The sequence below is a fragment of the Lasioglossum baleicum genome, unplaced genomic scaffold, assembly GCF_051020765.1.
Source record: "Lasioglossum baleicum unplaced genomic scaffold, iyLasBale1 scaffold0226, whole genome shotgun sequence".
NCBI classification, from domain to species: domain Eukaryota; kingdom Metazoa; phylum Arthropoda; class Insecta; order Hymenoptera; family Halictidae; genus Lasioglossum; species Lasioglossum baleicum.
In genome coordinates this window covers 32,119-55,002 of record NW_027469286.1, presented here as the reverse complement: position 1 = coordinate 55,002, position 22,884 = coordinate 32,119, and the positions used below count along the sequence as shown (strand labels likewise).

The 22,884-nt window shown below is 54.8% G+C and overlaps 2 protein-coding genes across 2 annotated transcripts; both read left to right on the top strand.

The window, feature by feature from the left end:
- Positions 1–17,590: 17,590 nt before the first annotated feature.
- LOC143220139 (uncharacterized) lies at positions 17,591–21,733 on the top strand. The gene has a single exon (XM_076445871.1). The coding sequence runs from the start codon at positions 17,591–17,593 to the stop codon at positions 21,731–21,733; it is 4,143 nt and encodes a 1,380-aa protein (XP_076301986.1).
- A 67-nt stretch (positions 21,734–21,800) lies between these two features.
- On the top strand, positions 21,801–22,610 carry LOC143220137 (uncharacterized; the record flags this gene model as incomplete). The annotated part of the gene is made up of 1 exon (XM_076445870.1): positions 21,801–22,610. A coding segment is annotated over exon 1 (810 nt), but the record flags the coding sequence as incomplete, so codon positions are not given.
- Positions 22,611–22,884: the final 274 nt, after the last annotated feature.

Here is a 22,884-nt window from a genome sequence, read left to right as displayed (position 1 = left end):
CCTCGCACGTGTTTTTACTCGACTAGCCTGCGGGATGCATCCTCTCGCACGTGTTTTTGCTCGACTAGCCATGCGCATCCCAAAAAACATGCGCATGCGCATCCCAAAAAATCTGCGCATCCGCATCCCACAAAACCTCGCACGTGTTTGTGCTCGACTAGCCTGCGGGATGCATCCTTTCGCACGTGTTTTTACTCGACTAGCCTGCGGGATGCATCCTCTCGCACGTGTTTTTGCTCGACTAGCCTGCGGGATGCATCCTCTCGCACGTGTTTTTGCTCTACTAGCCATGCGCATCCCAAAAAAAAACCTGCGCATGCGCATCCCAAAAAATTTGCGCAATGCGCATCCCACAAAACCTGCGCATGCGCATCCCACAAAACCTCGCACGTGTTTGTGCTCGACTAGCCTGCGGGATGCATCCTTTCGCACGTGTTTTTACTCGACTAGCCTGCGGGATGCATCCTCTCGCACGTGTTTTTGCTCGACTAGCCTGCGGGATGCATCCTCTCGCACGTGTTTGTGCTCGACTAGCCTGCGGGATGCATAATCTCGCACGTGTTTTTACTCGACTAGCCTGCGGGATGCATCCTCTCGCACGTGTTTTTGCTCGCCTAGGCATGCGCATCCCAAGAAACCTGCGCATGCGTATCCCAAAAAACCTGCGCATGCGCATCCCACAAAACCTGCGCATGCGCATCCCACAAAACCTCGCACGTGTTTTTACTCGACTAGCCTGCGGGATGCATCCTCTCGCACGTGTTTTTGCTCGACTAGCCATGCGCATCCCAAAAAACCTGCGCATGCGCATCCCAAGAAATCTGCGCATGCGCATCCCACAAAACCTCGCACGTGTTTGTGCTCGACTAGCCTGCGGGATGCATCCTTTCGCACGTGTTTTTACTCGACTAGCCTGCGGGATGCATCCTCTCGCACGTGTTTTTGCTCGACTAGCCTGCGGGATGCATCCTCTCGCACGTGTTTGTGCTCGACTAGCCTGCGGGATGCATCTTCTCGCACGTGTTTTTACTCGACTAGCCTGCGGGATGCATCCTCTCGCACGTGTTTTTGCTCGACTAGCCTGCGGGGTGCATCCTCTCGCACGTGTTTTTGCTCGACCAGCCTGCGGGATGCATCCTTTCGCACGTGTTTTTGCTCGACTAGCCTGCGGGATGCATCCTCTCGCACGTGTTTTTGCTCGCCTAGGCATGCGCATCCCAAAAAACCTGCGCATGCGCATCCCACAAAACCTCGCACGTGTTTTTACTCGACTAGCCTGCGGGATGCATCCTATCGCACGTGTTTTTGCTCGACTAGCCATGCGCATCCCAAAAAACCTGCGCATGCGCGTCCCAGAAAATCTGCGCATGCGCATCCCACAAAACCTGCGCATGCGCATCCCACAAAACCTCGCACGTGTTTGTGCTCGACTAGCCTGCGGGATGCATCCTTTCGCACGTGTTTTTACTCGACTAGCCTGCGGGATGCATCCTCTCGCACGTGTTTTTGCTCGACTAGGCATGCGCATCCCAAAAAACCTGCGCATGCGCATCCCACAAAACCTCGCACGTGTTTTTACTCGACTAGCCTGCGGGATGCATCCTCTCGCACGTGTTTTTGCTCGACTAGCCATGCGCATCCCAAAAAACCTGCGCATGCGCATCCCAAAAAATCTGCGCATGCGCATCCCACAAAACCTGCGCATGCGCATCCCACAAAACCTCGCACGTGTTTGTGCTCGACTAGCCTGCGGGATGCATCCTTTCGCACGTGTTTTTACTCGACTAGCCTGCGGGATGCATCCTCTCGCACGTGTTTTTGCTCGACTAGCCTGCGGGATGCATCCTCTCGCACGTGTTTTTGCTCTACTAGCCATGCGCATCCCAAAAAAAAACCTGCGCATGCGCATCCCAAAAAATTTGCGCAATGCGCATCCCACAAAACCTCGCACGTGTTTGCGCTCGACTAGCCTGCGGGATGCATCCTTTCGCACGTGTTTTTACTCGACTAGCCTGCGGGATGCATCCTCTCGCACGTGTTTTTGCTCGACTAGCCTGCGGGATGCATCCTCTCGCACGTGTTTGTGCTCGACTAGCCTGCGGGATGCATCCTCTCGCACGTGTTTTTACTCGACTAGCCTGCGGGATGCATCCTCTCGCACGTGTTTTTGCTCGACTAGCCATGCGCATCCCAAAAAACCTGCACATGCGCATCCCAAAAAACCTGCGCATGCGCATCCCACAAAACCTGCGCATGCGCATCCCACAAAACCTCGCACGTGTTTGCGCTCGACTAGCCTGCGGGATGCATCCTTTCGCACGTGTTTTTACTCGACTAGCCTGCGGGATGCATCCTCTCGCACGTGTTTTTGCTCGACTAGCCTGCGGGATGCATCCTCTCGCACGTGTTTGTGCTCGACTAGCCTGCGGGATGCATCCTCTCGCACGTGTTTTTACTCGACTAGCCTGCGGGATGCATCCTCTCGCACGTGTTTTTGCTCGACTAGCCATGCGCATCCCAAAAAACCTGCACATGCGCATCCCAAAAAACCTGCGCATGCGCATCCCACAAAACCTGCGCATGCGCATCCCACAAAACCTGCGCATGCGCATCCCACAAAACCTGCGCATGCGCATCCCACAAAACCTCGCACGTGTTTTTACTCGACTAGCCTGCGGGATGCATCCTCTCGCACGTGTTTTTACTCGACTAGCCTGCGGGATGCATCCTCTCGCACGTGTTTTTACTCGACTAGCCTGCGGGATGCATCCTCTCGCACGTGTTTTTACTCGACTAGCCTGCGGGATGCATCCTCTCGCACGTGTTTTTGCTCGACTAGCCATGCGCATCCCAAAAAACCTGCACATGCGCATCCCAAAAAACCTGCGCATGCGCATCCCACAAAACCTGCGCATGCGCATCCCACAAAACCTCGCACGTGTTTTTACTCGACTAGCCTGCGGGATGCATCCTCTCGCACGTGTTTTTGCTCGACTAGCCTGCGGGATGCATCCTCTCGCACGTGTTTTTGCTCGACCAGCCTGCGGGATGCATCCTTTCGCACGTGTTTTTGCTCGACTAGCCTGCGGGATGCATCCTCTCGCACGTGTTTTTGCTCGCCTAGGCATGCGCATCCCAAGAAACCTGCGCATGCGCATCCCAAAAAACCTGCGCATGCGCATCCCACAAAACCTGCGCATGCGCATCCCACAAAACCTCGCACGTGTTTTTACTCGACTAGCCTGCGGGATGCATCCTCTCGCACGTGTTTTTGCTCGACTAGCCATGCGCATCCCAAAAAACCTGCGCATGCGCGTCCCAAAAAATCTGCGCATGCGCATCCCACAAAACCTCGCACGTGTTTGTGCTCGACTAGCCTGCGGGATGCATCCTTTCGCACGTGTTTTTACTCGACTAGCCTGCGGGATGCATCCTCTCGCACGTGTTTTTGCTCGACTAGGCATGCGCATCCCAAAAAACCTGCGCATGCGCATCCCACAAAACCTCGCACGTGTTTTTACTCGACTAGCCTGCGGGATGCATCCTCTCGCACGTGTTTTGCTCGACTAGCCATGCGCATCCCAAAAAACCTGCGCATGCGCATCCCAAAAAATCTGCGCATCCGCATCCCACAAAACCTCGCACGTGTTTGTGCTCGACTAGCCTGCGGGATGCATCCTTTCGCACGTGTTTTTACTCGACTTAGCCTGCGGGATGCATCCTCTCGCACGTGTTTTTGCTCGACTAGCCTGCGGGATGCATCCTCTCGCACGTGTTTTTGCTCTACTAGCCATGCGCATCCCAAAAAAAAACCTGCGCATGCGCATCCAAAAAATTTGCGCAATGCGCATCCCACAAAACCTGCGCATGCGCATCCCACAAAACCTCGCACGTGTTTGTGCTCGACTAGCCTGCGGGATGCATCCTTTCGCACGTGTTTTTACTCGACTAGCCTGCGGGATGCATCCTCTCGCACGTGTTTTTGCTCGACTAGCCTGCGGGATGCATCCTCTCGCACGTGTTTGTGCTCGACTAGCCTGCGGGATGCATAATCTCGCACGTGTTTTTACTCGACTAGCCTGCGGGATGCATCCTCTCGCACGTGTTTTTGCTCGCCTAGGCATGCGCATCCCAAGAAACCTGCGCATGCGCATCCCAAAAAACCTGCGCATGCGCATCCCACAAAACCTGCGCATGCGCATCCCACAAAACCTCGCACGTGTTTTTACTCGACTAGCCTGCGGGATGCATCCTCTCGCACGTGTTTTTGCTCGACTAGCCATGCGCATCCCAAAAAACCTGCGCATGCGCGTCCCAAAAAATCTGCGCATGCGCATCCCACAAAACCTCGCACGTGTTTGTGCTCGACTAGCCTGCGGGATGCATCCTTTCGCACGTGTTTTTACTCGACTAGCCTGCGGGATGCATCCTCTCGCACGTGTTTTTGCTCGACTAGGCATGCGCATCCCAAAAAACCTGCGCATGCGCATCCCACAAAACCTCGCACGTGTTTTTACTCGACTAGCCTGCGGGATGCATCCTCTCGCACGTGTTTTTGCTCGACTAGCCATGCGCATCCCAAAAAACCTGCGCATGCGCATCCCAAAAAATCTGCGCATCCGCATCCCACAAAACCTCGCACGTGTTTGTGCTCGACTAGCCTGCGGGATGCATCCTTTCGCACGTGTTTTTACTCGACTAGCCTGCGGGATGCATCCTCTCGCACGTGTTTTTGCTCGACTAGCCTGCGGGATGCATCCTCTCGCACGTGTTTTTGCTCTACTAGCCATGCGCATCCCAAAAAAAAACCTGCGCATGCGCATCCCAAAAAATTTGCGCAATGCGCATCCCACAAAACCTGCGCATGCGCATCCCACAAAACCTCGCACGTGTTTGTGCTCGACTAGCCTGCGGGATGCATCCTTTCGCACGTGTTTTTACTCGACTAGCCTGCGGGATGCATCCTCTCGCACGTGTTTTTGCTCGACTAGCCTGCGGGATGCATCCTCTCGCACGTGTTTGTGCTCGACTAGCCTGCGGGATGCATAATCTCGCACGTGTTTTTACTCGACTAGCCTGCGGGATGCATCCTCTCGCACGTGTTTTTGCTCGACTAGCCATGCGCATCCCAAAAAACCTGCGCATGCGCATCCCAAAAAACCTGCGCATGCGCATCCCACAAAACCTGCGCATGCGCATCCACAAAACCTCGCACGTGTTTTTACTCGACTAGCCTGCGGGATGCATCCTCTCGCACGTGTTTTTACTCGACTAGCCTGCGGGATGCATCGTCTCGCACGTGTTTTTACTCGACTAGCCTGCGGGATGCATCCTCTCGCACGTGTTTTTGCTCGACTAGCCATGCGCATCCCAAAAAACCTGCGCATGCGTATCCCACAAAACCTGCGCATGCGCATCCCACAAAACCTCGCACGTGTTTGTGCTCGACTAGCCTGCGGGATGCATCCTTTCGCACGTGTTTTTACTCGACTAGCCTGCAGGATGCATCCTCTCGCACGTGTTTTTGCTTGACTAGCCTGCGGGATGCATCCTCTCGCACGTGTTTGTGCTCGACTAGCCTGCGGGATGCATCCTCTCGCACGTGTTTTTACTCGACTAGCCTGCGGGATGCATCCTCTCGCATGTGTTTTTGCTCGACTAGCCTGCGGATGCATCCTCTCGCACGTGTTTTTGCTCGACTAGCCTGCGGGATGCATCCTCTCGCACGCGTTTTTGCTCGACTAGGCATGCGCATCCCAAAAAACCTGCGCATGCGCATCCCACAAAACCTGCGCATGCGCATCCCACAAAACCTCGCACGTGTTTTTACTCGACTAGCCTGCGGGATGCATCCTCTCGCACGTGTTTTTACTCGATTAGCCTGCGGGATGCATCCTCTCGCACGTGTTTCTACTCGACTAGCCTGCGGGATGCATCCTCTCGCACGTGTTTTTACTCGACTAGCCTGCGGGATGCATCCTCTCGCACGTGTTTTTACTCGACTAGCCTGCGGGATGCATCCTCTCGCACGTGTTTTTGCTCGACTAGCCATGCGCATCCCAAAAAAACCTGCGCATGCGCATCCCACAAAACCTGCGCATGCGCATCCCACAAAACCTCGCACGTGTTTGTGCTCGACTAGCCTGCGGGATGCATCCTTTCGCACGTGTTTTTACTCGACTAGCCTGCGGGATGCATCCTCTCGCACGTGTTTGTGCTCGACTAGCCTGCGGGATGCATCCTCTCGCACGTGTTTTTGCTCGACTAGCCTGCGGGATGCATCCTCTCGCACGTGTTTTTGCTCGCCTAGGCATGCGCATCCCAAAAAACCTGCGCATGCGCATCCCACAAAACCTCGCACGTGTTTTTACTCGACTAGCCTGCGGGATGCATCCTCTCGCACGTGTTTTTGCTCGACTAGCCATGCGCATCCCAAAAAACCTGCGCATGCGCGTCCCAGAAAATCTGCGCATGCGCATCCCACAAAACCTCGCACGTGTTTTTACTCGACTAGCCTGCGGGATGCATCCTCTCGCACGTGTTTTTGCTCGACTAGCCATGCGCATCCCAAAAAACCTGCGCATGCGCATCCCACAAAACCTGCGCATGCGCATCCCACAAAACCTCGCACGTGTTTGTGCTCGACTAGCCTGCGGGATGCATCCTTTCGCACGTGTTTTTACTCGACTAGCCTGCGGGATGCATCCTCTCGCACGTGTTTTTGCTCGACTAGCCTGCGGGATGCATCCTCTCGCACGTGTTTGTGCTCGACTAGCCTGCGGGATGCATCCTCTCGCACGTGTTTTTACTCGACTAGCCTGCGGGATGCATCCTCTCGCACGTGTTTTTGCTCGACTAGCCATGCGCATCCCAAAAAACCTGCGCATGCGCATCCCACAAAACCTGCGCATGCGCATCCCACAAAACCTCGCACGTGTTTTTACTCGACTAGCCTGCGGGATGCATCCTCTCGCACGTGTTTTTGCTCGACTAGCCATGCGCATCCCAAAAAACCTGCACATGCGCATCCCAAAAAACCTGCGCATGCGCATCCCACAAAACCTGCGCATGCGCATCCCACAAAACCTCGCACGTGTTTTTACTCGACTAGCCTGCGGGATGCATCCTCTCGCACGTGTTTTTACTCGACTAGCCTGCGGGATGCATCCTCTCGCACGTGTTTTTGCTCGACTAGCCTGCGGGATGCATCCTCTCGCACGTGTTTGTGCTCGACTAGCCTGCGGGATGCATCCTCTCGCACGTGTTTTTACTCGACTAGCCTGCGGGATGCATCCTCTCGCATGTGTTTTTGCTCGACTAGACTGCGGGATGCATCCTCTCGCACGTGTTTTTGCTCGACTAGCCTGCGGGATGCATCCTCTCGCATGTGTTTTTGCTCGACTAGCCATGCGCATCCCAAAAAACCTGCGCATGCGCATCCCAAAAAATCTGCGCATGCGCATCCCACAAAACCTGCGCATGCGCATCCCACAAAACCTCGCACGTGTTTTTACTCGACTAGCCTGCGGGATGCATCCTCTCGCACGTGTTTTTACTCGACTAGCCTGCGGGATGCATCCTCTCGCACGTGTTTCTACTCGACTAGCCTGCGGGATGCATCCTCTCGCACGTGTTTTTACTCGACTAGCCTGCGGGATGCATCCTCTCGCACGTGTTTTTGCTCGAGTAGCCATGCGCATCCCAAAAAACCTGCGCATGTGCATCCCAAAAAATCTGCGCATGCGCATCCCACATAACCTGCGCATGCGCATCCCACAAAACCTCGCACGTGTTTGTGCTCGACTAGCCTGCGGGATGCATCCTTTCGCACGTGTTTTTACTCGACTAGCCTGCGGGATGCATCCTCTCGCACGTGTTTGTGCTCGACTAGCCTGCGGGATGCATCCTCTCGCATGTGTTTTTGCTCGACTAGCCTGCGGGATGCATCCTCTCGCACGTGTTTTTACTCGACTAGCCTGCGGGATGCATCCTCTCGCACGTGTTTTTGCTCGACTAGCCATGCGCATCCCAAAAAACCGGCACATGCGCATCCCAAAAAACCTGCGCATGCGCATCCCACAAAACCTCGCACGTGTTTTTACTCGACTAGCCTGCGGGATGCATCCTTTCGCACGTGTTTTTACTCGACTAGCCTGCGACATGCATCCTCTCGCACGTGTTTGTGCTCGACTAGCCTGCGGGATACATCCTCTCGCACGTGTTTTTGCTCGACTAGCCTGCGGGATGCATCCTCTCGCACGTGTTTGTGCTCGACTAGCCTGCGGGATGCATCCTCTCGCACGTGTTTTTGCTCGACTAGCCTGCGGGATGCATCCTCTCGCACGTGTTTTTACTCGACTAGCCTGCGGGATGCATCCTCTCGCACGTGTTTTTGCTCGACTAACCATGCGCATCCCAAAAAACCTGCACATGCGCATCCCAAAAAACCTGCGCATGCGCATCCCACAAAACCTGCGCATGCGCATCCCACAAAACCTCGCACGTGTTTTTACTCGACTAGCCTGCGGGATGCATCCTCTCGCACGTGTTTTTGCTCGACTAGCCATGCGCATCCCAAAAAACCTGCGCATGCGCATCCCAAAAAATCTGCTCATGCGCATCCCACAAAACCTGCGCATGCGCATCCCACAAAACCTGCGCATGCGCTTCCCACAAAACCTCGCACGTGTTTGTGCTCGACTAGCCTGCGGGATGCATCCTTTCGCACGTGTTTTTACTCGACTAGCCTGCGGGATGCATCCTCTCGCACGTGTTTTTGCTCGACTAGCCTGCGGGATGCATCCTCTCGCACGTGTTTGTGCTCGACTAGCCTGCGGGATGCATCCTCTCGCACGTGTTTTTACTCGACTAGCCTGCGGGATGCATCCTCTCGCACGTGTTTGTGCTCGACTAGCCTGCGGGATGCATCCTCTCGCACGTGTTTTTACTCGACTAGCCTGCGGGATGCATCCTCTCGCACGTGTTTTTGCTCGACTAGCCATGCGCATCCCAAAAAACCTGCGCATGCGCATCCCAAAAAACCTGCGCATGCGCATCCCAAAAAACCTGCGCATGCGCATCCCACAAAACCTGCGTATGCGCATCCCACAAAACCTCGCACGTGTTTTTACTCGACTAGCCTGCGGGATGCATCCTCTCGCACGTGTTTTTACTCGACTAGCCTGCGGGATGCATCCTCTCGCACGTGTTTTTGCTCGACTAGCCATGCGCATCCCAAAAAACCTGCACATGCGCATCCCAAAAAACCTGCGCATGCGCATCCCACAAAACCTGCGCATGCGCATCCCACAAAACCTCGCACGTGTTTTTACTCGACTAGCCTGCGGGATGCATCCTCTCGCACGTGTTTTTACTCGACTAGCCTGCGGGATGCATCCTCTCGCACGTGTTTTTGCTCGACTAGCCATGCGCATCCCAAAAAACCTGCACATGCGCATCCCAAAAAACCTGCGCATGCGCATCCCACAAAACCTGCGCATGCGCATCCCACAAAACCTCGCACGTGTTTTTACTCGACTAGCCTGCGGGATGCATCCTCTCGCACGTGTTTTTACTCGACTAGCCTGCGGGATGCATCCTCTCGCACGTGTTTTTGCTCGACTAGCCTGCGGGATGCATCCTCTCGCACGTGTTTGTGCTCGACTAGCCTGCGGGATGCATCCTCTCGCACGTGTTTTTACTCGACTAGCCTGCGGGATGCATCCTCTCGCATGTGTTTTTGCTCGACTAGCCTGCGGGATGCATCCTCTCGCACGTGTTTTTGCTCGACTAGCCTGCGGGATGCATCCTCTCGCACGTGTTTTTGCTCGACTAGCCTGCGGGATGCATCCTCTCGCACGTGTTTGTGCTCGACTAGCCTGCGGGATGCATCCTCTCGCACGTGTTTTTACTCGACTAGCCTGCGGGATGCATCCTCTCGCACGTGTTTTTGCTCGACTACCCTGCGGGATGCATCCTCTCGCACGTGTTTTTGCTCGACTAGCCATGCGCATCCCAAAAAACCTGCGCATGCGCATCCCAAAAAACCTGCGCATGCGCATCCCAAAAAACCTGCGCATGCGCATCCCACAAAACCTGCGTATGCGCATCCCACAAAACCTCGCACGTGTTTTTACTCGACTAGCCTGCGGGATGCATCCTCTCGCACGTGTTTTTACTCGACTAGCCTGCGGGATGCATCCTCTCGCACGTGTTTTTGCTCGACTAGCCATGCGCATCCCAAAAAACCTGCACATGCGCATCCCAAAAAACCTGCGCATGCGCATCCCACAAAACCTGCGCATGCGCATCCCACAAAACCTCGCACGTGTTTTTACTCGACTAGCCTGCGGGATGCATCCTCTCGCACGTGTTTTTGCTCGACTAGCCATGCGCATCCCAAAAAACCTGCGCATGCGCATCCCAAAAAATCTGCGCATGCGCATCCCACAAAACCTGCGCATGCGCATCCCACAAAACCTCGCACGTGTTTGTGCTCGACTAGCCTGCGGGATGCATCCTTTCGCACGTGTTTTTACTCGACTAGCCTGCGGGATGCATCCTCTCGCACGTGTTTTTGCTCGACTAGCCTGCGGGATGCATCCTCTCGCACGTGTTTTTGCTCTACTAGCCATGCGCATCCCAAAAAAAAACCTGCGCATGCGCATCCCAAAAAATTTGCGCAATGCGCATCCCACAAAACCTGCGCATGCGCATCCCACAAAACCTCGCACGTGTTTGTGCTCGACTAGCCTGCGGGATGCATCCTCTCGCACGTGTTTTTGCTCGACTAGCCTGCGGGATGCATCCTCTCGCACGTGTTTTTACTCGACTAGCCTGCGGGATGCATCCTCTCGCACGTGTTTTTGCTCGACTAGCCATGCGCATCCCAAAAAACCTGCACATGCGCATCCCAAAAAACCTGCGCATGCGCATCCCACAAAACCTGCGCATGCGCATCCCACAAAACCTCGTACGTGTTTTTACTCGACTAGCCTGCGGGATGCATCCTCTCGCACGTGTTTTTGCTCGACTAGCCATGCGCATCCCAAAAAACCTGCGCATGCGCATCCCACAAAACCTCGCACGTGTTTTTACTCGACTACCCTGCGGGATGCATCCTCTCGCACGTGTTTTTGCTCGACTAGCCATGCGCATCCCAAAAAACCTGCGCATGCGCATCCCAAAAAATCTGCGCATGCGCATCCCACAAAACCTGCGCATGCGCATCCCACAAAACCTCGCACGTGTTTGTGCTCGACTAGCCTGCGGGATGCATCCTTTCGCACGTGTTTTTACTCGACTAGCCTGCGGGATGCATCCTCTCGCACGTGTTTTTGCTCGACTAGCCTGCGGGATGCATCCTCTCGCACGTGTTTGTGCTCGACTAGCCTGCGGGATGCATCCTCTCGCACGTGTTTTTACTCGACTAGCCTGCGGGATGCATCCTCTCGCATGTGTTTTTGCTCGACTAGCCTGCGGGATGCATCCTCTCGCACGTGTTTTTGCTCGACTAGCCTGCGGGATGCATCCTCTCGCACGTGTTTTTGCTCGACTAGCCTGCGGGATGCATCCTCTCGCACGTGTTTTTACTCGACTAGCCTGCGGGATGCATCCTCTCGCACGTGTTTTTGCTCGACTACCCTGCGGGATGCATCCTCTCGCACGTGTTTTTGCTCGACTAGCCATGCGCATCCCAAAAAACCTGCGCATGCGCATCCCAAAAAACCTGCGCATGCGCATCCCAAAAAACCTGCGCATGCGCATCCCACAAAACCTGCGTATGCGCATCCCACAAAACCTCGCACGTGTTTTTACTCGACTAGCCTGCGGGATGCATCCTCTCGCACGTGTTTTTACTCGACTAGCCTGCGGGATGCATCCTCTCGCACGTGTTTTTGCTCGACTAGCCATGCGCATCCCAAAAAACCTGCACATGCGCATCCCAAAAAACCTGCGCATGCGCATCCCACAAAACCTGCGCATGCGCATCCCACAAAACCTCGCACGTGTTTTTACTCGACTAGCCTGCGGGATGCATCCTCTCGCACGTGTTTTTGCTCGACTAGCCATGCGCATCCCAAAAAACCTGCGCATGCGCATCCCAAAAAATCTGCGCATGCGCATCCCACAAAACCTGCGCATGCGCATCCCACAAAACCTCGCACGTGTTTGTGCTCGACTAGCCTGCGGGATGCATCCTTTCGCACGTGTTTTTACTCGACTAGCCTGCGGGATGCATCCTCTCGCACGTGTTTTTGCTCGACTAGCCTGCGGGATGCATCCTCTCGCACGTGTTTTTGCTCTACTAGCCATGCGCATCCCAAAAAAAAACCTGCGCATGCGCATCCCAAAAAATTTGCGCAATGCGCATCCCACAAAACCTGCGCATGCGCATCCCACAAAACCTCGCACGTGTTTGTGCTCGACTAGCCTGCGGGATGCATCCTCTCGCACGTGTTTTTGCTCGACTAGCCTGCGGGATGCATCCTCTCGCACGTGTTTTTACTCGACTAGCCTGCGGGATGCATCCTCTCGCACGTGTTTTTGCTCGACTAGCCATGCGCATCCCAAAAAACCTGCACATGCGCATCCCAAAAAACCTGCGCATGCGCATCCCACAAAACCTGCGCATGCGCATCCCACAAAACCTCGTACGTGTTTTTACTCGACTAGCCTGCGGGATGCATCCTCTCGCACGTGTTTTTGCTCGACTAGCCATGCGCATCCCAAAAAACCTGCGCATGCGCATCCCACAAAACCTCGCACGTGTTTTTACTCGACTACCCTGCGGGATGCATCCTCTCGCACGTGTTTTTGCTCGACTAGCCATGCGCATCCCAAAAAACCTGCGCATGCGCATCCCAAAAAATCTGCGCATGCGCATCCCACAAAACCTGCGCATGCGCATCCCACAAAACCTCGCACGTGTTTGTGCTCGACTAGCCTGCGGGATGCATCCTTTCGCACGTGTTTTTACTCGACTAGCCTGCGGGATGCATCCTCTCGCACGTGTTTTTGCTCGACTAGCCTGCGGGATGCATCCTCTCGCACGTGTTTGTGCTCGACTAGCCTGCGGGATGCATCCTCTCGCACGTGTTTTTACTCGACTAGCCTGCGGGATGCATCCTCTCGCATGTGTTTTTGCTCGACTAGCCTGCGGGATGCATCCTCTCGCACGTGTTTTTGCTCGACTAGCCTGCGGGATGCATCCTCTCGCACGTGTTTTTGCTCGACTAGCCTGCGGGATGCATCCTCTCGCACGTGTTTGTGCTCGACTAGCCTGCGGGATGCATCCTCTCGCATGTGTTTTTACTCGACTAGCCTGCGGGATGCATCCTCTCGCACGTGTTTTTGCTCGACTACCCTGCGGGATGCATCCTCTCGCACGTGTTTTTGCTCGACTAGCCATGCGCATCCCAAAAAACCTGCGCATGCGCATCCCAAAAAACCTGCGCATGCGCATCCCACAAAACCTGCGTATGCGCATCCCACAAAACCTCGCACGTGTTTTTACTCGACTAGCCTGCGGGATGCATCCTCTCGCACGTGTTTTTACTCGACTAGCTTGCGGGATGCATCCTCTCGCACGTGTTTTTGCTCGACTAGCCATGCGCATCCCAAAAAACCTGCACATGCGCATCCCAAAAAACCTGCGCATGCGCATCCCACAAAACCTCGCACGTGTTTTTACTCGACTAGCCTGCGGGATGCATCCTCTCGCACGTGTTTTTACTCGACTAGCCTGCGGGATGCATCCTCTCGCACGTGTTTTTGCTCGACTAGGCATGCGCATCCCAAAAAACCTGCGCATGCGCATCCCACAAAACCTCGCACGTGTTTTTACTCGACTAGCCTGCGGGATGCATCCTCTCGCACGTGTTTTTGCTCGACTAGCCATGCGCATCCCAAAAAACCTGCGCATGCGCATCCCAAAAAATCTGCGCATGCGCATCCCACAAAACCTGCGCATGCGCATCCCACAAAACCTCGCACGTGTTTGTGCTCGACTAGCCTGCGGGATGCATCCTTTCGCACGTGTTTTTACTCGACTAGCCTGCGGGATGCATCCTCTCGCACGTGTTTTTGCTCGACTAGCCTGCGGGATGCATCCTCTCGCACGTGTTTTTGCTCTACTAGCCATGCGCATCCCAAAAAAAAACCTGCGCATGCGCATCCCAAAAAATTTGCGCAATGCGCATCCCACAAAACCTGCGCATGCGCATCCCACAAAACCTCGCACGTGTTTGTGCTCGACTAGCCTGCGGGATGCATCCTTTCGCACGTGTTTTTGCTCGACTAGCCTGCGGGATGCATCCTCTCGCACGTGTTTTTGCTCGACTAGCCTGCGGGATGCATCCTCTCGCACGTGTTTGTGCTCGACTAGCCTGCGGGATGCATCCTCTCGCACGTGTTTTTACTCGACTAGCCTGCGGGATGCATCCTCTCGCACGTGTTTTTGCTCGACTACCCTGCGGGATGCATCCTCTCGCACGTGTTTTTGATCGACTAGCCATGCGCATCCCAAAAAACCTGCGCATGCGCATCCCACAAGACCTGCGTATGCGCATCCCACAAAACCTCGCACGTGTTTTTACTCGACTAGCCTGCGGGATGCATCCTCTCGCACGTGTTTTTACTCGACTAGCCTGCGGGATGCATCCTCTCGCACGTGTTTTTGCTCGACTAGCCATGCGCATCCCAAAAAACCTGCACATGCGCATCCCAAAAAACCTGCGCATGCGCATCCCACAAAACCTGCGCATGCGCATCCCACAAAACCTCGCACGTGTTTTTACTCGACTAGCCTGCGGGATGCATCCTCTCGCACGTGTTTTTGCTCGGCTAGCCTGCGGGATGCATCCTCTCGCACGTGTTTTTGCTCAACTAGCCATGCGCATCCCAAAAAACCTGCGCATGCGCATCCCACAAAACCTCGCACGTGTTTTTACTCGACTAGCCTGCGGGATGCATCCTCTCGCACGTGTTTTTGCTCGACTAGCCATGCGCATCCCAAAAAACCTGCGCATGCGCATCCCAAAAAATCTGCGCATGCGCATCCCACAAAACCTGCGCATGCGCATCCCACAAAACCTCGCACGTGTTTGTGCTAGACTAGCCTGCGGGATGCATCCTTTCGCACGTGTTTTTACTCGACTAGCCTGCGGGATGCATCCTCTCGCACGTGTTTTTGCTCGACTAGCCTGCGGGATGCATCCTTTCGCACGTGTTTTTGCTCGACTAGCCATGCGCATCCCAAAAAACCTGGGCATGCGCATCCCACAAAACCTCGCACGTGTTTGTGCTCGACTAGCCTGCGGGATGCATCCTTTCGCACGTGTTTTTACTCGACTAGCCTGCGGGATGCATCCTCTCGCACGTGTTTTTGCTCGACTAGCCTGCGGGATGCATCCTCTCGCACGTGTTTTTGCTCGACTAGCCATGCGCATCCCAAAAAACCTGCGCATGCGCATCCCACAAAACCTGCGTATGCGCATCCCACAAAACCTCGCACGTGTTTTTACTCGACTAGCCTGCGGGATGCATCCTCTCGCACGTGTTTTTACTCGACTACCTTGCGGGATGCATCCTCTCGCACGTGTTTTTGCTCGACTAGCCATGCGCATCCCAAAAAACCTGCACATGCGCATCCCAAAAAACCTGCGCATGCGCATCCCACAAAACCTGCGTATGCGCATCCCACAAAACCTCGCACGTGTTTTTACTCGACTAGCCTGCGGGATGCATCCTCTCGCACGTGTTTTTACTCGACTAGCCTGCGGGATGCATCCTCTCGCACGTGTTTTTGCTCGACTAGCCATGCGCATCCCAAAAAACCTGCGCATGCGCATCCCACAAAACCTGCGCATGCGCATCCCACTAAACCTCGCACGTGTTTTTACTCGACTAGCCTGCGGGATGCATCCTCTCGCACGTGTTTTTGCTCGGCTAGCCTGCGGGATGCATCCTCTCGCACGTGTTTTTGCTCGACTAGCCATGCGCATCCCAAAAAACCTGCGCATGCGCATCCCAAAAAACCTGCGCATGCGCATCCCAAAAAACCTGCGCATGCGCATCCCACAAAACCTGCGCATGCGCATCCCACAAAACCTCGCACGTGTTTTTGCTCGACTAGCCTGCGGGATGCATCCTCTCGCACGTGTTTTTACTCGACTAGCCTGCGGGATGCATCCTCTCGCACGTGTTTTTACTCGACTACCTTGCGGGATGCATCCTCTCGCACGTGTTTTTGCTCGACTAGCCATGCGCATCCCAAAAAACCTGCGCATGCGCATCCCAAAAAATCTGCGCATGCGCATCCCACAAAATCTCGCACGTGTTTGTGCTCGACTAGCCTGCGGGATGCATCCTCTCGCACGTGTTTGTGCTCGACTAGCCTGCGGGATGCATCCTATCGCACGTGTCTTTGCTCGACTAGCCTGCGGGATGCATCCTCTCGCACGTGTTTTTGCTCAACTAGCCATGCGCATCCCAAAAAACCTGCGCATGCGCATCCCACAAAACCTGCGCATGCGCATCCCACAAAACCTCGCACGTGTTTGTGCTAGACTAGCCTGCGGGATGCATCCTTTCGCACGTGTTTTTACTCGACTAGCCTGCGGGATGCATCCTCTCGCACGTGTTTTTACTCGACTAGCCTGCGGGATGCATCCTCTCGCACGTGTTTTTGCTCGACTAGCCATGCGCATCCCAAAAAACCTGCACATGCGCATCCCAAAAAACCTGCGCATGCGCATCCCACAAAACCTGCTGTTCAAAAACCTAAAGTCCGTTTTCTCATTAACGTCAAAGCGACCGTATTATATGTATTTATTTCGTACACAATCGACATCGGTGCGCCAGAAGAACGCGATCGTGAGTTTTTGCTCATCGCTGCGACAAGTGACAACAACCGGCGAGGTGATCGACCGCCGATGTAAACCTCGCCGGATCGAAGCAGTCATTGAACCCGTCGAATTGTATCGTGGGCCATCGCATCGTGTTTTCCTTATTCCGATTCCGTTCCCCTAGTCCGTTGTCTCCTCCGCGGCACCGTTTATGAGGTCATTAACCTAATGAACGTTGCTGCGATCCTCCCTGTGTAATTTTAAAGTCCCCACTCCTTAATCCTTCCAACACCGATGGCCCACGCGGGTATAAAAGAGATGTATGTGCGCTCATCGGCGAATTCTAGCAATTTCTAGTCTGTCATACTGACACACGCTACTGTTTACACGTTCATTACGCCCGGTTGACTCGCGATACTTGCGCTTTCACACCGACCGTACTCACTCATTTTTCATTAGAACATTTCACATCGTTTCTCCATATGTATTTTCCTGTTGTCTTCTTAAATATATTTTGTTAGTTCATTCTGCCTCAACACTCTCTCGCATTACCTTCCGCTTCATCCCTTTCATAACTAGAGTTTACAACATTTTGGTCCTTCGAGCCGGATTTCTTCTGAATCCGTACATACAGTCTATCCTACCACCCTCTCTTTCTCCTTGCACACTCCATCGTTTCGCTGACGCCATCGCATTCTACGATCATCCATCCTTCTCCTCGTCTCATTCTCATTCATATCATCATGGAGACATTGTGTGCCGATCAACAAGTGCTGCATGGACGTATGGCTCGCACTGTTGACAACGTCCGCAAGCTGGGCAAGGCCAAAGTCACGAAGGCTATCATCGAGGTCCAGTTGCGGAATCTGGACGCCCGTTGGAAGGAGTTCCAAGACAACGACGTGAGCATTCGCCATGCCGCCACGGAGGATGACCGCAAAGGGGACTACTTCTCCCTGGACATCTTTGGCGCCGGAGAAGAGGCATACTGTCTGCAGAGGGGCGAATTGATGGAGTGGTTCGAGGATCTCGATTCGTCCAGGAAGTCGATGACCGGTGACGTTTCGATACCTAACCCCTGTTCACCGGCGGAAGTCCGACAGATCGGCGGTGCCAACGGCGACGATATCGCAACACCAGCGAACACCTCGCCCATCCAGGTGCATGTGTCCCAGTCCACGCTCCCCCAGGCAGACTTGCCCACCTTCACGGGGATCTATCATGAGTGGATTCGCTACAGAGATCTTTTCACGACTCTCGTACTGGAAAACAACTCCTGGAGCGACGCAGAGCGGTTCCATTACCTGACTGCAAGCCTGAGCGGAGAAGCCGCTCAACTCATCCAACGTGTTCCAATCTCAGGTCGCAATTTCCCTCGGGCGTGGGAGTTGTTGGAACACCGATATGAGAATCGAAGGCTTCTCGTCGATGCCCAGTTCGAGCTGCTGTTCAGCATGACCGAGTGCCGCACACACACTGCCGGAGAGCTCACACGGATCCTGAACTGCATGTGTAATGTGTCGTCGAACTTGAACTCTCTGGACATCCCCGTCGACGACACATCATTCTGGATGGTCCAGTACGTCGTGCGCATTTTAGATGACCACACACTCAAACACTGGGAGCGGTCCCTAGGCAGCAGAACGGACCCCCCCGCATTCTCTGAGCTGCTCGAGTTTCTCGAGAAGACGGTCCGAACACTGGAGGCCATAGAGACGCGAGCTGGGACACGGCGATCTGCACCTCGAGTTACAACGACCAAGGTCAAGACGCATCACACCTCTACCGACACCGACGTCGTCCAGAAGCGGACAGCTTGCTCACTTTGCCAGGGCAGGCACCCGATCTATTTCTGTCAGGCATACAAGGGAAAATCGCCACAGGAACGATTGAAATGGGTCAAGTCCTCCGCGCTTTGCCAGAACTGCCTTGGACGACATGAGACCAACGCGTGTCGAACCACACACACGTGTCATCAGTGTGCGCAACCGCACCACACTACACTCCACGACGCCATACGTGGGACAGGTTCTACGAAGGTGAATAGCATGGTCACCTCCAACGGTTCAGAGCGTCAGAACGACCCAGCTGCAGTCATACTCGCCACAGCTCTCATTTCTGTGGGGGCGCATGGTCGGGTCCGTACTGTCCGAGCCCTCATAGATCCATGCTCCGAGGTGACACTGGTCAGCGAATCACTGGTGCAAACCCTGCGAGCCTCGAGGACATCCTGCTCGCATGTTGTCGTGGGAGCTGGTGCAAATCCTACAGCAACGGTGCGAGGCAAGGCCACGCTTACGATCGCACCTCGAGACCAGTCGTCCATCTGCCGCACCGTGGAGGCGCTCATTTTGCCACGCCTCACGCACTACCGTCCACCAGGACATCATGGGTCTCATACATGGCCTCACATCGCAGGGCTCACGCTAGCTGATCCTGACACAACGTCCACGCAGCCGATCGAACTCTTGTTGGGAGCAGACGTGTACCCGACGATCATTTTAGACGGAATTCGTCGTGGTGGCCGCCGCATGCCGATCGCGCAGGAAACAATCTTCGGCTGGATTCTGTCAGGTCCCACCACGAGATCGGGTTCGTCCTCATCAACTGCATTCACCCACGCTTGCACCATCGTCGATTTGACATCTCTGATTCAACGGTTCTGGGAACAGGAGGAGGTTTCAACTTCGGACACACCAATGTCCAGCGAGGAAGCAGCCTGCGACTCCATGTTCGCAAGCACCCACACTCGAGAGGACGATGGCAGATACGTGGTGAGATTGTGTCTTAACAACCATTCGCAGGTCCTGGGAGAGACACACGGCGCAGCCAGGAAAATTCTATTGGCCAACGAGCGACGACTCCACGGAAATCACCTGCTACGGATGGCCTACAACCAGTTCATGGCGGATTATCGGGACCTCGGGCATATGCAGCCAGTTCCGGAAGAAGATTGGGTCACGCAGCGCCCCCATTTCTATCTGCCTCATCATGGGGTGATGAAGGTCACGGACTCCTCCACCAAACTGAGGGTCGTCTTCAACGGGTCTAAGAAGTCGTCCATCGGCACGTCGTTGAATGACCACCTATCAGCTGGTCCTAAATTACAGTTGAATCTGATGGACGTCCTACTTCGGTGGAGGCGACACCGAGTTGCTTTCATCGCCGACATCGAGAAGATGTACCGGCAGATCAAGATCCATCGTGACGACTGGGACTACCAACGGATCCTGTGGAGAGACAGTCCTGACCAGCCCATCATCCCTCACCATCTTACCACGGTCACGTATGGTCTGACCTGCGCTCCTTACCTCGCCATCCGGACGCTCCTCCAACTTGCTAAGGATGAAGGAGCACGGTTTCCGATCGGCGCAACCCTCCTACAGGAATCCACCTACGTAGATGACATACTGTCGGGGGCAGACACCACCTACGAGGCGTTACAAGTGCAGAAGAGCATAATTGGACTTTGCAGGGCGGGCGGATTCACCCTGAAGAAGTGGAACGCCAATCGTTCTGCCCTGTTATCCAAGTTGCCATCTGATTCTCTGGCAACGTCGTCTTCTTTGCCGTGGCACCCCGAGCTAGGCTGCAGCGCACTGGGACTCACATGGCATCCCGACACGGACGACCTTTCCTTCTCCGTGAAACCTCCCAGCTCCTTCCCCATACTTACCAAGCGCCATGTCCTGTCGCAGATAGCAAAATTATTCGATCCCCTTGGCTGGTTAGCGCCTTTCGTCATCCGAGGCAAGATCCTGATGCAACAGCTCTGGAAAGAGCAGCTGGGATGGGACGACGTGCAACAGTCGTCCAGTCACCTGCATATTTTCGTCGATGCAAGTCAGAAGGCCTTCGCTGCAGTGGCGTATCTCCGCATCGAGGACACCACTAATACCGCCTCCGCCTCGCTGTTAGTGGCAAAATCGAAAACTGCGCCACTGAAGGTCGTGTCTCTACCTCGGCTCGAACTTTGCGCTGCTGTATTAGGAGCTCGACTACTCTCCCACATTCGCCGAGAGCAGCGGATCACCGTCGACGAGGTGCACCTGTGGTCAGACTCTACCGTCGCGCTAGCATGGTTACGAGGCGAGCCGTTCCGCTGGAACACGTACGTCGCCAACCGCGTCTCTGAGTTTCAGACTACCGTTCCAGACGTTCGCCTACACCATGTGGGCACGAAGGACAACCCGGCGGACTGCGCCTCGCGAGGAACATCATCCGCCCAGTTGCGCGACCATCCGCTTTGGTGGCACGGTCCCGGATGGCTGATCAGTCCACCCTGTACGTGGGACTCAGCCCTCCCTGCTTTCATCACAACAGAAGAAGAAAAGGCCACAGCAGCATCCCTCCACACCAGCATCCCTGTCGCACCTCCGCTTCTCCTACGATACTCGTCCTTCGATCGCCTCCTAAGAATCGCCGCCTGGTGTTTACGATGGCGAAACACATCATGTAGAGGTTCACAAAGTCTGGAGTTACGACCAGACGAGCTACGACAGGCAGAGCTTCGCGTGATCCAACTTGCCCAGCGCTGCGATTACTCTGATGTCATCACCGCAGTGTCCACCGGTGGTACGGTCGGACGGTCGTCTCCACTCCGTGCGATGGCACCATTTCTGGATGACCAAGGCGTTCTACGCGTTGGAGGTCGCCTGAAACATTCGCTGCTATCTTTCGACGAGCAGCACCCGATCATTTTGGCTCCGGAGTCCCCCCTCACCCGTCTTGTCATCGGCCATCACCACCGGCGCACCCTGCATGGAGGAGTGCAACTCACGCTGGCCTCCATTCGTCAACGATTTTGGGTTCCACAAGGCCGACGAATGGTGAAACAGTGCATCTTCTTCGTTGCGGGCGGCAACGAAGAAGCAAATGATGGGTGACCTCCCCTCCACAAGAGTGACTCCGACGCGACCTTTTCTCCACACCGGCGTTGACTATGCTGGCCCGATGCTCATCCGGACGACGGCAGGACGAGGACACAAAGCGACCAAAGGTTACGTTGCGATTTTTGTCTGTTTCAGCACTCGAGCCGTACACATCGAAGCTGTCTCCGACTACTCAACCCCCGCCTTCCTAGCTGCCTTCCGCCGTTTCTCCGGTCGGCGCGGCCTGTGCTCCACCCTGAGCAGTGACTGCGGGACCAACTTTGTCGGAGCAGACCAGGAGCTGCGACGATTGTTCACCGCCTCGTCCAAGGAGGCAGCGGCCATCTCCCACCACATGTCCAATAACGGTGTGCAATGGAAATTCATTCCACCCGCCGCACCACATTTTGGTGGACTGTGGGAAGCTGCTGTCCGCTCCGTCAAACATCATCTGCGGCGCGTCATCGGCGACGCAACTCTGACGTTCGAGGAGCTCACCACCGTTCTCTGTCAGGTGGAGGCTTGCCTTAACTCACGCCCACTGCAGGCGCTGACCGACGATCCAGAGGACCTCAGTCCCCTGACGCCAGGACATTTCCTTATTGGAGAACCTCTGTTGGCCGTGCCCGAACCAACGCTGCAGGACGTCCCGACGCACCGACTCTCCCGATGGCAACAGCAACAACAACGGGTAGAGCATTTCTGGCGCCGCTGGTCCAGTGAATACCTGCACCAGCTCCAGACGCGGAAAAAATGGACCACCAGGCATCCATCACTGACCATCGGGGAGTTGGTTCTACTCAAGTCGGAGCTGACACCCCCTTGCAAGTGGCCATTAGCTCGTATTACAGAGGTACATCCGGGATCCGACGGGCTTATCCGAGTCGTTACCGTACGAACCGCGACAAGTCAATTTAAACGCCCCATCACGAAAATCGTTCCCTTGTACCGCGAATCAGAACACTAATTGTGCTATTTATTTTCGATTATATTCATTCGTTCTTCATTTGCGATTCTCATTTGATTATTTTTCAGTCCGTATTTATACTCTGTTCATCGTCTATTGTATTCGGCGACTGCCGAAGGCGGGCGGAATGTTCAAAAACCTAAAGTCCGTTTTCTCATTAACGTCAAAGCGACCGTATTATATGTATTTATTTCGTACA